Here is a 16,926-nt window from a genome sequence, read left to right as displayed (position 1 = left end):
TTGTTGTGGGGAAACTAAGGTTTGATTTCAAGGCCCAAAGCGGAAAGCTTTGGGTTCAAGCCAGCGGTGGTCGGTGGGTCGGTCGGTGGGTCGGGCCGGCCTTCGCAATAGGGTTGGCCGCGTTTGTTCTTTGACTAACAACAAGGAAACGGGCTCCAAAGCGCAACTCAAGTCAGCCAAAAGAGTTGGGTTGTAGCAAATTGACATTTGATTGTCAAAGAGCAAGGAAGACAGAAGAAAGCTTAGTTAGGTGCAGTGGATGCTCTTCCCTCGGACAGCACGCATGCATCAAAGACATTTCGTTGTACAAACAAATAGTCGGCCGAGGAGTCGCTCGCCTGTTGTTTCAGGAGACGTGCCCGGCGCTCGGCCTGTTGTTTCAGGAGAGATGCCGAGCGCTCGGCCTTTGCTCCGCGCTCTTCCTGCCATTCTCCCGCAAAGTGGCGCGGCGCGGCGTGGCGTGGCCGGCCGGCTCGCTCTGAGAGGAGCGCTTCCTCTTATCTCCTCCGCACGGAAGGACTTCAAAGCAGGCCGGCGTGCCCCCGTGCAGGCATTGCGCCGCATTGTTCCAAAGTTCTCGTTCAGGCTGGGAAAGCACCTCCACTCGCGCGAGGGACAAAGAGCAGAGAGCACGGGCGGGCCGGCCGGCCAGCGTGAGGACGAGACACAGCCGAGACGAGACGAGACGAGACACGCCGCGACGCGACCACTGGGAAAAGACTCGCGTGAGTAGAGCGTGTCAAACAGCTTTGATCAGACAAACGACCTGCAGGCTACTTTGCGTTGGTTGGGAGAAGTGAATTCTTGATTTCCAAAAGATGGGCCATTTTCCAGTGCGAATGATGCTTGAGAAGGAGCGCAATGCTGAAGGCTGCCTTTGACCTTCGCAGGGATGGATCCCGTCAACGCCACACAGCTGACCGTCAACCAATCGGACGCCAGCGGCGTGCTGACGCATGGGGTGCTGCCCTGGCTCTACCTGCTCCTCTGCGCGGCGGGCGTGCCGCTCAACGGCGCGGCCGCCTGGATCTTCTTCCGGGTGCCCAGCGACTCGGCCCTGGTGGTGTACCTGAAGAACATGGCGGTGGCCGACCTCCTGATGCTGGCCACCTTCCCCTTCCGGGTGGCGGCGCAGCTGGGGCTGGGCGGCTGGCGCCTCCACGTGGTTCTGTGCCGCTACACCTCGGTGCTCTTCTACTCGTCCATGTACGTGGGCATTCTCTTCATGGGCCTCATCAGCCTGGAGCGCTACGTCAAGGTGGTGCGCCGCTCGGGCGCCTCCGCCTCGGCCCACTTCCTTCAGAGGGTGGGCGCGGCCCGGCTCCTGGCGCTGCTGGCTTGGAGCCTCCTCATCCTGTGCGTGCTGCCCAACGCCGTGCTGACCGGCCGGCCGGCCGACCAGGAGACGTCTCGCCACTGCATGAGGCTGAAGAGCCCGCTGGGGGTGCAGTGGCACCGCGTGTCCACCTTCTTCAGCGTGGGCCTCTTCTGGCTCACTCTGCTGGTTCTGGCCTTCTGTTACTCCTCCATCACCCGCCGCATCTACCGCTCATCCCGCCCCCAGGGCGGCGGCAGTGGCCGCCGCGGCGACGACGTGCGGCGCAAGTCCAACCGTAGCATCTTCTGCATCCTGGCCGTCTTCTTCATCTGCTTCGTGCCCTACCACGTCTGCCGCGTGCCCTACACCCTCAGCCAGATGCCGGCGTCCGGGTTCAGCCCAGCCTCGCGCCTCCTGCTCTTCCAGGCCAAGGAGGCCACGCTCTTCCTGTCCGCCGTCAACGTCTGCCTGGATCCCGTCATCTACTTCCTCATGTGCCACAAGTTTCGAGAGTCTTTGCTGGCCAAGCTGTCCAGAGGGGACGGGAGCGTCTCCCTCACCGCCGCGCCCAGCCTCAGCAACATTTAGGACCCGAGGAGGTCAGGAAACATCTCAGGCGTGCCGATGAGAGCGGAGGAGACTGAGCTGAGAAGAAGCAAAGCGGCCTCGGCCGAACTGTGGACATACGATGGATGGGAGGAACGTGAGAGCCTGTGAGGAAACGCGCCAGCCAGGAGATGGCGGGGTATGACAGAAAACCAGAGGAGAGGAGAGGAGAGGAGAGGAGAGGAGAGGAGAGGAGAGGAGAGGAGAGGAGAGGAGAGGAGAGGAGAGGAGAGGAGAGGAGGTGAAGGATCACATGCGCAACGGAGAAAGAGCAAAAATAAAAGCATTTCATACTTAAAACCAAAAAACTCAGCTCGTTTGTCGATCATCCCAAATGTCAATAATCGTCCTGAATGAAAGACTCTGATTGATGGATTCTTGGAAGATCCGCGTCCCAATCCCTTCGCCTATTTATTGTGCCCTCTAGCGGACAACTTTGGGTCCAACGCCAACTTGAAGTTGCGCAAACTAACCAAAAGAGAGCAGTGCAGTCACCTTATGTTGATACCGAAAATAGAGTATTAAGCTACTGTTGTGGTTGTTGTGGGGGCGGGGGGGGTCCTTTATTAACGAGCAAGCAGAAGCTTTGGAATGAAGTCATCATAACACCCGCCCCGCCCCAACCACTTTGGGTGAGTAAGCAAGCATACCTGCTTATTGGGACTCCATGGCGTGCAGTACATTTGCAAGCCGTTCCTGAACGCATCATTCACCCACGAGCAGGTGACATTCAGCCGACGTCACACGGTGACGCTGGACGCCACGCCACGCCACGCACGCCACGCAAGCGGCCCATGTAAGTGGAGAAAAACTTGCTTGCATGTTTTGACAACGAGGCATAAAGTGCCATCACTTTATGTACGATTTAAATCCGCAGCCTTGACGGGGGAAAAAAAGAAAAAAAATCTCAGTCGGAAATCGTAATTGAAATTCAGACAGCCCACAGTTGGAGGACATTTTCTCCTTTTTAGGCCAGCGAGCAAGAGAGGAAGTCGGGCTGTGCCAGGCCGGGCCGGGCCGGGCCGGCGGGTCATTTGGTGTCGTGGGAACGAGTGCAAAATAGGCACGCACGCGCACACGCACGCCCAATTTGAGCCAGCGTCACGTTTTCACAGGCCCGCTCTGACGTCTGCGCCTCCTTTTCAATTCTCAACGCAAGCTAACGAGACGAAGCCTGGCGCCGTTGACGCTTTTGGTGGAAATGTGAAATGTTGACCACCGCATCCGTCCGCAGTTCCTTTCACTTCCCTGGTCGCGTTGTCCTTTTGTTGCCCCCTGACCTTTGACCCCTGCAAAGAGGTGCAGGGCGATTGCGTTCGGGGAAATGGTAGCAGGAAAGTCGGGCGACTGACTTGAAATAACACACGAAAAGTGCCGGCTCAGCACTTTAGCTTAGCCTAGCTTCCCTTTGCGTGTGTGTGTGTGTGTGTGTGTGTGTGTGTGTGTGTGTGTGTGTGTGTGTGTGTGTGTGTGTGTGTGTGTGTGTGTGTGTGTGTGTGTGTGTGTGTGTGTGTTGCCTGCACATCTTTGGATACTTTGTTTGTCCGCTTTAAAGCTGGGAATGAAAGCATTTGAAAGAATTTGTGCATTTGCATGCATGTTGAAAAAGTTGCCTGAGCCCATTTGAGTGATCAACATGACTTTGGGTGGACCAACGTGTGTGTCAGCCAAAGTCTGAAGGACTTGTGGCAAAGAGTTCACTTGTTTTCTGTCTAATGCCTTCTTTCTCCCCCCCCAAAAAAGAGAAGAGATTCTATGGCATTATTATGCTTCCAAGATTTTTTGGGGGGCAACTTGAAAAATACAGCTAATCTCGTCAAATTGTGACTATCCTCCAAAAAATTCTCATCCTTCTCTGATTTTCTTTTGCGGTGCTGTAACACACCACAATGTTATGGTCACCTAACGTTTACATATGTTGAGTGATGGAGCTAAAATGTCTTTTTGTGTTCTTCAGTGGGGGAAGAATTCAAGCCGCAGCTGCGGCGGATGAATCAAAAATGCCGACTCAGCTGATGACGACGCCGACTCCGTCATGGCCGTCTGTCGTCACGACGACGCTGTCTCCTCGTAAGGTGAGCCATCTTGTCGTCAGTCGCCTTGACGACCGTCCGGCTTTGTTGGCGATCAACCCGGGAGCTGGCCCGAGCGTATTTTGGATGATATGGAATGCAGTGCTTTAGTGAGGCTCGTTACAAGGGATAACACAAATGCCTGTACCTTTTGTCTTGTCTGTGTAACATGCAAGATTCCACACACAGTCAGTAGGGGGTTTTTTCTTCAACTAATGTTTGTCAGACACTTAAGTGCACCGTTTTCTGTCAATGGGAGTCATGTGTTTGTGTGTGTGTGTGTGTGTGTGTGTGTGTGGAGAGTGTACACACACTCGCGCATCCCCAAAGTCGGCCCATGTTTTGTCAGTCAGACACTTGGGAGCAAGGTTTTGTGTGTGTGTGTGTGTGTGTGTCTGCTTTGTGTTGTGAGTCAGCTCAAAGGCGAGACACGGCGCCATTTACGGCGAAGATGTCAGCAAATCTCCAAAGATGAGAAACATTCCTGCTTGCCTTTTTGCGCAGCTGCTCATGACTTTTCCTTTGCTTGCGAGCAGCTGGCGTTTCTCTCTCTCTCTCTCTCTCTCGCTCTCTCTGCCGCTCAGACTCTTCCTCCCTTACTCCCCCCTCCCTCCCTCCGTCCCTCCCTCCGTCCCTCCCTCCCCTCCCTTCTCGCCCCCGGCTCACTCAGTCAGAGCGGATCTGAGCCGCCGTGCAGGGCGCCCGCGCGGAGTTCCCGGGGCAGCCAGCGACTTGGGGCGATATGACGTCGCGTGCCGTGGAGGCTTTTGGTTGTTTTTTGAGCGTTGACGCCTGTGAGGGCCATTAAATCGTGTGCGGAGGTGGGAAGGTTGCGGAGGCCGGGAAGCGTCGTCCGGAAGGCAGGTGAGGCTCCCGATGCAGCCGCAAGCGCATGAAGCCGCACTGCGGTCACGGCCTCGGTGCGCTCCTTTCCTGGCGCAAACTTTGGTGAGGCCGCCCGCCCGCCTGCCGTTTGTTGGCGACCAGACGTGGCTGCGGTTGGCCTGCAGGGGGCGGCAGCGAGGATGCGAGCAGGTCACTCGCCACCATTTCGGGCCACGGATGATGAGGAGGAAAGTTAACGTATCAGATATTTGTAAGCGTTTGCGACTTTAGCATGCGAGCGAGCAAGCAAGTGCGTGTACGTATGTATGTCGTGGTGTTGTTTTGGGCACAATGGAAGCAGCAGGCCAACAGCAGTGCTGTGTTGCTGCTCTTGCGTGGCTGGCTGGCTGGCTGGCTGGCTGGCTGGCAGGCCGGCTGGCTGGTTGGCCGGCCGGCCAGGCTGGCCGGCCGGCCGGCCGGCTGGCCGGCCGGCTGGCCGGCTGGCCGGCCGGCCGGCTGGCTCCAGCGAGCTTGAGACACGTTGTGATCTTCCGAGTCATGTGATCAAAGTTTTCTAACGGACTGTCCATCAAGACCCAGCCTAAGGTCGGCTGGGTTGCATTTGCAGTGCTCTTGCACAGTGCTTGCATGCGGGGAGCCGAGCCGAGCCGAGCCGAGCCGGGCCGAGCTGAGCGCTTACTGCGTTTGCTCCCCCCCACCCCCCGATCCGTACAGATCTTCTAATGGCAGATCTGGAAACCATTTTGTCTTTCTTTTTCCCCCGCTCTTTTGTTATCCAAAAGGTTTATTGATGGTACCTGTGCACTTCTGGGAGACCATTTTGGGCTGAGATTGTTGTTATTGTTGCTGGCACCTTGTGGGCAAGCGCTGCTTTTGGCGCGCGTGTTCTGTCGGGGGCTCAGCCGATCACAAGCGACGGAAAATCTGCTCAGAAGAGCGACTTTGATTTGGCTGCTGTCACCAGAGCGGACGAGTGCAGATGGGGTCGACCCGTGCCAGCGTCAGTGGCCTGGCAGGAGGTCCACGTGCACACGATCGCACCAAGCGGCGCCGGCCTAAGCCCCACCCTGCGCCTGTGTCGTTGCTTCAGGTTGCTTCCCGTTCATCATCACATTATGCCTGAGGGTTGGCGTCGCGGGAGCTCCAGATCATCCGGCGGCGGCACAGGTGAGCGCCTTTCCACCCCGATCGCTCTCTGTTGCTTTGCTTGGCCTCCGGAGCGGTCCCTCCGTCCGTCCGTCCGTCCGTCCGTCCGTCTGTCCGTCCATCGCGGGCCCATTTGCCATTCGCTCTCTGGCATTTATTTGGTCATTCCGTCGGTCTGTCCGTCCGTGTGGATCCGATTGAACTTGGGAGCGTATTTTGAATTCGCTCAGGCCGTGATTTTTTTTGATTGTTCATTGTTGCGGTGGGGGGGGCACACGCAAATGTCACGCAGGTGCCAAGCGGCCGTCGTCGGCGTCGTCGCTGAGCGGGATGATGGGCAGGATGATGTCGTCGGGCGAGCGGGGCGCCTCCTCCTCCTCCTGCACGTCGGTCAACAGCGTCTGCTCCGACTGCGAGCGGCCGGCCTCGCTCTCGCTGTCGTCGTCCGCCTCCTCCGTATCGCTGCAGGACGCCTCGTCCTCGTCCTCCTCGTCGTCCTCGTCGCTCCCTTACGGCGCCGTGCCGGCCTACAAGGCCGACGGTGCCGCCGCCGCCGCCGCCTCGCCGCCGCCTGAGAGGAACGGCTCCGACATCAGCCTGCACCTCACCCCGTTGGTGGCGGGCGCCGCCGTGCCCAGGCCACTGTCCCGGCTGGAGAGGGTTGTCATGGAGATCGTGGAGACGGAGCAAGCCTACGTCAGGGACCTCAAGAGCATCGTGGAGGTGAGACAAGGGCCCGACCGACCAAATGAACATTTGGGCTCCGTGCTCGGAGTCGTTTGGGAGAGAGCACAAGAGTTCAAAGGGTTGTTTGCGTTGTGGCCACCAGCGTCGATGGCGCTTCACGCTCGTCACGTTAGCCAAATTGGAAGCAGACAGGATGCAAATCATCAAAAAAAACCTTGGAACATACCAACACACACACACAACCTGCTTTAATAATGCTCAAAGTCTTCTGATAAGAAAGCCCAAATTCCTCAAAACCTGATTGTGCGCTGGTGTGCGCATGCCCCCCCGCCCCCCTTTTTGTGGTCTGCTTGAAATCTGGATTTGATTGAAGCTACATGATGTCACGCTCGCTGGGAATTTGAATCAACTGCCATAGTAAGCCCTTGAGCGTGTGTGTGTGAGTGAGTGAGTGAGTGAGTGAGTGAGTGAGTGAGTGAGTGAGTGAGTGAGTGAGTGAGTGAGTGAGTGAGTGAGTGAGTGAGTGAGTGAGTGAGTTTGCGGCAGTCCCCCAAAGTGGCGGCAATGGTGTGTGTGTGTGTGTCAGGCGTTTGAAGCGGATCCTCTCGGTTCCTCCGCTTTTCCGGTAACAGTCTCAGTGAAGTCATCGGATTTGCCGAGTCTCGTGCGGACGTGACACGAGACGAGCGGCCGGGGGGGGGCAAAGATGATGGCGCGCCAAAGTATGAAACAACGCGTGAGGATCGTGGCCAAGCCGGCTGAGCTCAGCGTGAGTGAGGGTCAGAGGGAAGAAAATGACAACGAGGCGCAGAGTGAACACGGCTCACATCAGCGTGTGCGTGCGAGCCGGGGTCACGTGACCTCAGGCGTCCGCTGTCACCTTCGGGCCGCAACTTGGCTCGGACTCGGCTCCAAATTGACCTAATAAAGTGAGCGCCGCGCAGCGAGCGCATTGGGCCTCCTCCTGATCCGCTGGTTTTGTTGCGCGTAGGACTACCTGGGCTGCATCATCGACTGCGCCGCGCTTCCCGTCAAGCCGGAGCAGGTCAGCGGTCTGTTCTGCAACATCGAGGACATCTACGAGTTCAACAGGTAAGCCGGCGGCGCCGAGGAACGGTCCTCACTGATGGCCATAAGTTGGTCCCACATGGGTGCAAAGCGGCCTCGCGTTGACGCTGTGTGCGATTGAATGCTCGGCCGGCCCAAAATGGGAGGAGCTCATTGGAATGCTTAAAAGTGCGTGCGTGCGTGCGTGCGTGCGTGCGTGCGTGCGTCATGTTTTGTCAGTCCAGTTAGAGGCCCGGTTTGCAGTGGGCCGGTTCCGCTCGAGCTGCTGCATATCGTTCTGAGATGACGGAGCAGAAGCGCTGCGGCGGCGGCGCAGATGTTCCCCCCCCAAGCGAAAAATGTGCAAACGTGTTGAAAGGAGAAGAAGGTCACGGCGAGTTTTTGCTTCTGACGTTGGACAAGATGGTGGAAAAAACGTCTTGTGGCAACGCTTTGGCGCTGACAGCAGATAAGATGGAAAGGCAGGCAGGAGCGCGGCCAAGCTGGCGCCGGCGGCTTTTCTTCAGGTTCCGCTCCCGCCGGGACCCAAAGTTCCCGTCGTAAAAAAAGGAAAGGAAAGGAAAGGAAAGGAAAGGAAAGGAAAGGAAAGGAAAGGAAAGCAAGTAGCTGCTTTCAGCAGCAGCATCTTCTTGTTTGTTCAAAATGCAGCCACGCTGAATTTCCTCCTGAAAATGTCAATTGCTGAGAATTCTCTTTTTACGCTCAGTGCTAGCAAACACACACACACACACACAGTCTCCCATAAATCACACACAGACAAAAGCACGCATGTGTGAGGCCAAACACACACACACAAAGTTTTCATTCCTTCCAGACTTCCTGCCTCTGCGTTCTCATGGGAAGTTTTTGTATGAGCCAGCAAAGGAGAATGTGTGTGTGTACGCGCGCATGCGCTCACTCGCTCGCTCACAGCTGTGTAATGAAGTTCAACTTAATGAATTGATGAGAGCACTGTACAAGCCACCAGCTAACGAGTAGAACCCCAGCCCCAACACACACCTCACTTTGGCTTCCTGCTCAGGAAACAGTTTGACCTCATTTCTTGCTTTCCTTCCACATTGCGCATGCACACACACACACACACACACACACACTGCCAGATGCGGGACGGCCAAAAGCATGCAGCGGCTGCGCGTGCGCGTCCAACGTAATTTGAGCTGAAGGAATGTTTTGAGCATGCTCGGTCATCCCGTAACTTGCTTTTGTTTCCATGCTCTCTGATTGTGTTCATGAGATGCTTTCCTTTGTTTTCTTCTCTATATTGCGGTGCTGCGCCCGCAACTCGCCTCGCCTCGCTTCACGTTGACTTGATGTGGACACGTAGCGTTGCGGCAGGAACTTGGAGCAGCATGATGCCCCCTGCCCCCCCCCCCCCCCCCTCCCCATACGCACACACACTGTATACTTAAGCGAGTGCCGGCAGCCATTTTCATTTCTCCAAGGTTGCAATTTGTCTTCTTTTAGTCACGTAAATGATAAACTTGCGTCCCATCATTTTCTCGCTGGCGACGGCGTGGAGGAAGGTGGCGGCACGCACGCACGCACGCGCGCACGCACGCACGCGCGCGCGCGCGCACACAGTCAAGTGTTGTGTAAGCTTTGCTGCACATTGTGAACGTTGACGTTCTTTTTGACTCGGTGTGCCGGAGTTCAAAGAGATTTTGTCTCAGCTTCCGTTTTGCTTTCTTTTTGTCTGGTCTGGTGTGGTGTTATGTGATTTGCTTCTCCAAAACTTGCCTTTGGCTGGCTCCGCTCCACAGCGTGAGCCAGACCTTTCCACCGTCCCGGCGTCCACCCTCCCCCTGAAAATGTATTCTGGCGCCAGAAGAGGGAGCGCAAGGGGCAAAAGGGGGAGAATGAGGCGCGCGAGCCTCGTGGCTCGCCTCATGGCTCGCCTCATGGCTCGCCTCACGTGAATGACATGGTCACGTTTCCATGACAACATCTGCTCAAGTCTGAGTGCAGGGAGTCCGAGCGACTCGCTCGCTGCCTATCTGATTTGGGAGGAAGGTTCAGCGCCCCACCTTCAACTTGCTGTGCATGAGTTGACCCACCCACCAAAAAGAACCCAAGCCATGTGTAAACAAAACTAACAAACATCGAGTTTGGGTCGGTGACTAACAACGGCGGCACCTCGCCAGTGTGACGAGGCCGGGCTATCTTCTCACCTGGTCTGGCATCTGTCTCTCTCCGCAGTGAACTGCTGGAGGATTTGGAGAGAAGCCGGCATGCCGCCGCCATCGCCGACTGCTTTGTGGAAAGGGTGAGAAGCAGGTGCCCCGTGTGCCTGCCTGCCTTCCTGCCTGCGTGGCTGCCTGCCTGCCTGCGTGGCTGCCTGCCTGCCTGCCTGCCCGCCTGCCCGCCCGCCCGCCCGCTGCCTGCCTGCATGCGTGGCTGCTTGCGTGGCTGCCTGCCTGGCTGCCTGCCTGCCTGCCTGCCTGCCTGCCTGCCTGCCTGCCCGCCCGCCCGCCTGCCCGCCCGCCTGCCCGCCTGCCCGCCCGCCCGCCCGCCTGCCCGCCCGCCTGCCTGCCTGCCTGCCTGCCTGAGTGCATGCGTGCATGCGTGTGCAACAGGAAGCAGGTCACAACCAGCAGGTCATTCACTCACTCGCTCGCTCACGCGCACACACACACACACACACACACACACACACACACACGTCACTTTGTTGAACTTCCACTGCTGAGGATCAGACCAACACCCTGTAAAAAGTCTTTGCTTGCATTGAGTGTATGTGGCGGTGCTACCATAATGTCAAAGAGAGATAGACGTGAAGTCAAGAGCATATCTTGCTGACCCAATTTTGTCTTCACAGAGTGAAGCCTTTGACATCTACACGCTGTACTGCATGAACTACCCCAAGTGAGTACATCGTCCGTGTGTGTGTATGTGCGTGTGTGGCTTGCGTAGTCTGGCAAACGGCCAGCAGGTCCACGTCATGCTCCATCCATTTTTCCAATGACGTTGCTGAAGCCGCCGCCACCGCCGCGCTGTCGGCTGCAACGTCATCCCTTTGTCATCCCTTCTTCATGTAACCCTTCACACCTTGCCTTAGTCCGTCCGGGATTGCTTGTGAAATGTGTGAGCTGATCAGGATTGTCTGAAGGTGTTGTGCTTGCATTTCAAGTCATGTCCTTTTGCGCTTGGCTCTGGCATTCAGCCAGCCGTCTGCCGACGCCTTGCCCAAAAATCTCCTTTGTCCTCTTTCAAGGAACACAGTCTTAGTTGTGTGCTGCGCACACGCACACGCGCACGCGCACACACACAGGCGCCTTGGTCGCTTCTTTGCTTCCTGCCTCAGTTAAGGAAAAAAACAAACCAGAAAGTAGGTCAGATGCTTTTGGTGATCCAAAGCAGAGGCAAAAGCAAAAAAAAAAAAAAAAAATCCGGGCAGCATTTCAAGCCTGCTTGACTTCCTTGTCAACTGGAGCCGAGAAGAACTAATGTTTGGGGCTGGTTTTTTTTTTTCTTTTGTGGGTTTGGGGGGGGGGGGGGGGGGGCGGTGGGGTCATAAATCCAAAGCTGAGTGCTTCGGCTGTTGTTCTTCATAGCCAAAATTCATTCTTCTTGAGAAAGCGCAACTATTTGTGGGGGCTTCTTCCATTTGCAGCTCAGTGTCCGTTCTGAGGGAGTGCATGAAGAACGAAAGCCTGGTCCGCTTCTTCCACGAGCGACGCGCCACCCTCAAGCACTCGCTGCCGCTGGAGACGTACCTCCTGAAACCCGTGCAGCGCATCCTCAAGTATCACCTCCTCCTGCAGGTAACTCGCGGGACTTCCCCCTCGGCGGGTGACGCCGAATGTCGGCCACCTTAGAACAAAGGGGACGGCTTTTTGACAAGACTGCCTGAAAAGAAATGAATGCGAGCTGCACTGCCACCTACTGCCGTAGATGTGCAATTGCACAGCAAAGAGCAAATGCACCTTTCCCGCCTCCCTCCCTCCCTCCCTCCCATTTGCACCGGAGCGTCCCGTTGCGCAGTTAGGCCCAAACGACCGGTACGTTTGGTTTGCTGACGTTTGTCGCGCTCCCAGGAACTCTCCAAGCATTTGGACAAGAGCGACCCGGGCTACGAGGTGGTGGAGGATGCCATCATCACTATGACGGCGGTGGCTTGGTACATCAACGACATGAAGAGGAAGCAGGAGCACGCCGTCCGCTTGCAGGTGCGTATGGAAGGGGGGGGGGGGGCTTTTTGGGCGACTCCAGCCCACAGAGCCAGCGCGTGTCCCCAGGAAATCGAGTCGCTGCTGGTGAACTGGAGCGGTCCCGACCTGAGTGGCTTTGGCGAGCTGGTTCTGGAAGGTTCCTTCAAGGTCCAGCGGGTGAAGAAGGAGCGCGCCTTCTTCCTGTTTGACAAGATGCTGCTGATCGCCAAGAAGCGTGCCGAGCGCTTTGTGTACAGCACGCACATCTTTGTGAGTGGTGCCAAAGAGCGAGCGAGCGAGCGAGCGGCAATTCCCTCTCTTGGGCCCCTGCCGCCACCACTTGAGTTTGTGACTTGCCTTTTTTGCCCAGTGCTGCAACCTCCAGCTGGCAGACACTCTGAAGGACCCGCTGTGTTTCCGAGTGTCCGACCTGATGATTCCAAAACAGCAGCATGTTGTCCAGGTGATTCATTTCAAGTAGCGAGGCATCTCTAAACTTTGCCCAAAATGAGCCAGCGCGTACTTTTGCTGCACGTCGGGCTCAAAGCAGACCCCAAAGCGTGTGTGTACGCGTGTGCGCTGGGCAAAGTTTTGGACTCTTTTGGAGCTGCTTCCTTCCTTCCTTCCTTCCTTCCTTGCTTCCTTCCTTGCTTCAACGCGTGTTGCTGGCTGCTCTTGTCCTCATTGTGTTTGTTCATTGTTGACTGCAGACCAAGAACATGGAGGAGAAGAGGCTGTGGGTTCACTACCTCAACAAACTCATCATCGAAAATCATCCAGCTTCTCTTCCGCACAAGGTTGGCTGGCGAGAAAGAACGAGCGCGTCCGTCGGTTGGCAAAAAGGATGGCGGGCTCGGGCGCACGAGTAGTTTTGTGCTGGCTTCCGCTGCCCCCTTCTGGTCATTATTGTAGTTACACCCTCCTGTTGTGAGCAAGCCAGGAAAAGAGAAAAAAAAGACGCCAGTGTAGACGTGGCCCAAGTAGGCACGCATGCTCGTCCCGTCTCGTCTGGACTGAACTTCGGCTTTAACAGCCGCCCCTCTCTCTCTCTCGAGAAAGAGAAGCATGAAAGAAATCAAAAGAAAGAATGTGAAAATGTCTTTGAAGATCCAGACGCTCTCGCTCGTCTTTACCCCCAATTTGCCATTGACGCATTGCAATTGTTGTGCTTTGCAGGCCAGGCAGGTCCTCGGAGACGACTTGTGTCAGTGTGAGTGAACACACACACACACACACACACGCGCGCGCGCTAGACGTCCGAACGGCTGGCGAGCCTTCAGCGGTTACTGCAAAATCCTTTGCGTCCAACCGACCCTGAAAGCGTTGCACCTTGTCTGTCAGCAGCCCAGCACTTTGAGCACGAGCGCCCCACAAAGCTCCCTTGGGCTTCTCCGCGACCGCACGACGCTTATCACAGAGGACGACGGCGCTCAGGTCCGGAACCTGCACTGGCTCGTCCGTTTCCAGAAAGAGAAGTCAATTGCGTGGATGTTTTGCGTGACCTTGCAGAACCACCCGCCATGCTCGCCCTGACGCCTGAAAAAAGCAGGAAGAGTTTGCCGCTGCTACTGGAGGCAAATCTGCCCTACAGACGCACCAGGAGACAGTCCGGTAGGTACGCCCAAAGAGCAGATTGGAGACGTCCACGTTTCTCTCTCCACATTTCACCGTGCGTGACCATGTTAAGCCGGAGATCAAAAGTCCTTTCTGAAAAGTACATACATGTTAAAGAGGCTCGCTCGGCAGGCATCAAAGTCCACTTTGAAGGAAACAAGCTCTTTGACAATGTCACCAGATCTTCCAGGTCACAAAAAGTCAAGCAAACGTTGTTGTCTTCCAGCTCCAGCCAAGGACATCCGAGCGGCATTTCATCCTCACGGTGAGCAAATTCCTAATCGGGTGAATGCAAAGGTGCCACTTTTTGCCAAGTGGCTTTTCAATGGGTGCACATTGGCCAAAGCTGGCCCCGAGCCGGGCGGCTCTCGCTCTGGGTTAGCCGCGGTGTTGCGCTAGCTAACATTCTTTTCCGCTCCGCATCGAAAACCCGTCATCCTCACGCGACGTCTCCCGGCAGGCCCGAAGGTGAGACAACGTCCCCTTAGTTTGTTCAATCTGGTGCCCGTCAGCCCACGCATGTAGTGACCGGCCTTGTCCGTCCGTCCGTCCGTCCGTCTTTCCCAGCGAGCCGACAGCGAGGGTGAGCTGAAGCGGGCCCACGGTTTAAGCTCGGCGGCGGCGGGAAGCGGCGGCACGCCAGACTCCTCTGTCCTCTGCCGGCAGGAGCGGGAGGTGAGCCTCATGTCGGAACTCAAGTCTGACTGTCATTGACACACGCCTGAACTCTCATCTTGACTAGGAGGAGGAGGAGGAGGAGGAGGATCTGGTAGCGCTCTGCGCTCCCCCCACTCTGTCCATCACAGAGGAGATCCTGGAGTTGATCAACCAAAGCCGAGCGAGGGAGGGACTGCTTTCTGCGGTGAGCCCACCTCGTGCTTGACACGAGTCGGCGCGGAGCTCAACGAACGGCCTTTGCGTTCTTCTCAGGAGGTGCCCCCGGATCAGCCGAGGGCCGAGTCGCCGCCAGCTCACCAAAGCGACTTCACCTGCCCGCTGCCCCCGCCGGCGCTCCGGGAGGAAGCGGAAACTTGCCAGAACGCCCAAGAGCAGCGCGCCGAGAGCGCCGAGAGCGCCGAGAACGCCGGCGCTCCAAATGGGAGTGAGGTCCAAATGAGGGAGAGGCCGCAAAACGGGCTGCCGCGTTCAGCGGAAGAATTCGAAGCAAACGCTGACGTCGACAAAACATCGGAAGGCGAGCCACACAAAACAGAAAGTCCTCCCGGCGTCTCCATCCTGGAGCAGGGCCAGACGCGTGGTCGGGAGGAGGCGGGCCATTCCTCCGGCCGTCCGGACGACGGCCCCAGCGCAGAGCCCAAAGCGGGCGCCGAGCGTGACAAGAGGATCATTGAAAAAATCAAAAGTTATTACGAGGCAGCGGCGGAGCTACAAGAGGAGGAAGATGCCGGAGAGGAAGAAGACCAGACGTCTGGAAGGAGCAGCCCTTTTGCACCCATTCCCGCCGGACCGGTGAACCATCCGGCGCTGCCAGTGCTGCTGGCGCTGCCAGTGCTGCTGGCGCTGCCAGCGCCGCCTCCGCCCCCTCAACCGCCTTTGCCAAATGACAACCAAGGGAACGAAGCTCTTCAAACGCAGAGCGCCCACCGTCTCCAGAGCGCTTCTCCCGCACTTGTGGAAGATTGTCGTCCTGGAAACGTTGACGTGCATTCAAGCCCGGTGCTTTTGGAAGCCAAAGACAGAAATCTCGACGGTAAGTCACCCGTCGTCATCCGGATGGAAGACCCTGACAATCCAAGCGAGGGTCCTGCCGATCTGCCCCCGAGCGGCCCCGATCCGGTCCAAAAGCAAATTCGGGCAGCCGGTGGAAACCAAGGAGCAGACCAAGATGACGGGCCATGGCCTCCAGAGGGACCACACAGCACACAACAAGAGAAGACAAGACAACAAGAAGAAGAAGGCAAGGAAAGTCCCAAAGAATCCTCAGGAAGTCGTCGCCCAGCGAGCCCGCCGTGTCTTCAAACCAGCTCCGCTCGGACTCGAGGCAAACATAAAGCCACCGGTAGTCCCGCGGCACCGAGACGAGGTTGCCGACCGTCTCGGATGGTCTCCACCAAGCGGGCCTTGTTTGAGGGCACGCTCGCCGCCGACATCACGGCGATCGGCTTATTCGAAGCCGACCCCTCGCTCGCGCACAACTCCGAGCGCATCCTGAGCAAAGTCCAAACTCTCGCCACTATGTACAGTCTCAAAGCCGGCGCCGCCAAGGTCCCCTGGCGGCAAAAAGCGGACAAAAGCCCAGCGCCTTCGCTCTCCGGACACACGAGGCCTCCGACCCAACGGAGGCCGGACGGGACGGATGACGCTCCGATCCGTGCCCAGGCCGGACCCAAATGCCACCGACGGAACCAATCGCAAGGATTGTGTCCGAGCGAAGCCCGGCACGAGAACAGCTCTGCTAAAGCGCAGATGTTGTGTGAGCGCCAGAAGCGCACCCAGCCCGACGGCAAGAACCGTGAGCGCGCCCTGAGCCGGGAGGACCCGAGCGGCCCGGCCAAAAGGGATCGGGAAGAACCCAGCGCTAGGCGCTGTGGCCCGCTTCAAATGGATCCGAAAGAACCCAGCGGTACGCCGTGCTTTTCAAACATTTTCTCGTCTGCCACGGCTATCCATATCCACGAGGCCCGTCTTCTCTGCTAGGTGTGCTGAAAGCGGCGGCGCTGCCCGGCGGCCAAGAGGCAAACTCCGCCTGTCAACTCGAGTGGCGAGGATTCAGCCTCTCCAGGCCCAGGGACTTCATCACGGCGCTAAACAAAGAACACAACCGCGGCGGAGCCGATGAAGAACTCTGGTCCGTAAGATCAGCCAGAACGTGCCTCGGGTATGTGACACATCATCCGCTCCATCGGGTCTGGCTTTGCTCCTGAGGCCCGTGACCTTTTTCTCACGGCTGTGTGTAGGTCAGAGCTGAGAGAAGACACGGCGGCGGCGGCGGCAGCGGCAGCGGCGGCGCTGAAAGACTCCAGTCCGCCTCGGAAGCTTTCCCAGCTTCGGCAGCAACAATCCAAACAGGATTCGGCAGCTGCGCCGCACCGGCCCGACCGTACGAGCAAAGGGGATTTGCCCGGCGTGGACAAATCCCAGAGTCCGTCAAATGGCCAGCCGCCAGGAACGTCTTTGCCAGACCCTCAGAAAGCTCCCCAGCAAACATTCCAGAGAGCGCCGCCAGAGGGACCCGCTCCGTCGTCATCCGGCCCGGCGGAGCCGCACGTCCCTCCCACGTCTCGTGAGCGTCTGGCGGGATTGCCGTCGGACTTAGCCCGTACCGGCGAGGTCCGTTTCGGCGCCGGGTAAGTCTGACCGTTTGTCAAGCAAAAGTCAATGGTGACAAATGGGAACGCAGGCAGCGGGCGGGGCGGGGCCGGGCCGGGCCGGGCCGGGCCGGGTGGGCAGCCTGGTTTTG

At 57.5% G+C, this 16,926-nt stretch overlaps 1 protein-coding gene across 5 annotated transcripts; it reads left to right on the top strand.

The window, feature by feature from the left end:
• Positions 1-40: 40 nt before the first annotated feature.
• Positions 41-14,619, top strand: plekhg2 (pleckstrin homology domain containing, family G (with RhoGef domain) member 2). Of its 5 annotated transcripts, XM_068651479.1 has the most exons (20): positions 2,539-2,556; positions 2,648-2,720; positions 3,882-3,999; positions 5,933-6,009; positions 6,281-6,711; positions 7,667-7,767; positions 9,940-10,006; positions 10,559-10,605; positions 11,354-11,504; positions 11,778-11,909; positions 11,979-12,161; positions 12,262-12,354; positions 12,602-12,688; positions 13,068-13,101; positions 13,236-13,325; positions 13,401-13,502; positions 13,732-13,973; positions 14,073-14,180; positions 14,248-14,367; positions 14,436-14,619. In XM_068651479.1, exons 4-17 carry the CDS (start codon positions 5,958-5,960, stop codon positions 13,902-13,904), a joined length of 1,743 nt encoding a protein of 580 aa, XP_068507580.1. In that variant the 5' UTR covers positions 2,539-2,556; positions 2,648-2,720; positions 3,882-3,999; positions 5,933-5,957; the 3' UTR covers positions 13,905-13,973; positions 14,073-14,180; positions 14,248-14,367; positions 14,436-14,619. The 5 variants fall into 5 exon arrangements, with proteins under 5 accessions (XP_049581975.1, XP_068507581.1, XP_068507580.1 ...); XM_068651480.1 differs by having other exon boundaries at positions 2,515-2,720; positions 5,807-6,009; XM_049726011.2 differs by lacking the exons at positions 2,539-2,556; positions 2,648-2,720; positions 3,882-3,999 and adding an exon at positions 4,636-4,860 and having other exon boundaries at positions 5,807-6,009.
• Positions 14,620-16,926: the final 2,307 nt, after the last annotated feature.

Source organism: Syngnathus scovelli, chromosome 7, assembly GCF_024217435.2.
Source record: "Syngnathus scovelli strain Florida chromosome 7, RoL_Ssco_1.2, whole genome shotgun sequence".
NCBI classification, from domain to species: Eukaryota; Metazoa; Chordata; class Actinopteri; order Syngnathiformes; family Syngnathidae; genus Syngnathus; species Syngnathus scovelli.
The sequence above is the reverse complement of the archived record's forward strand: the minus strand, read 5'-3'. Positions and strand labels throughout refer to the sequence as shown.

Coding starts and splice junctions, on each gene's coding strand:
- plekhg2 (XM_068651480.1), top strand. CDS start 5,958: ATGCCTGAGGGTTGGCGTCGCGGGAGCTCCAGATCATCCGGCGGCGGC. Junction 11,505..11,777: donor AGTATCACCTCCTCCTGCAG/GTAACTCGCGGG, acceptor TCGCGCTCCCAG/GAACTCTCCAAGCATTTGGA. Junction 12,162..12,261: donor TGTACAGCACGCACATCTTT/GTGAGTGGTGCC, acceptor TTTTTTGCCCAG/TGCTGCAACCTCCAGCTGGC.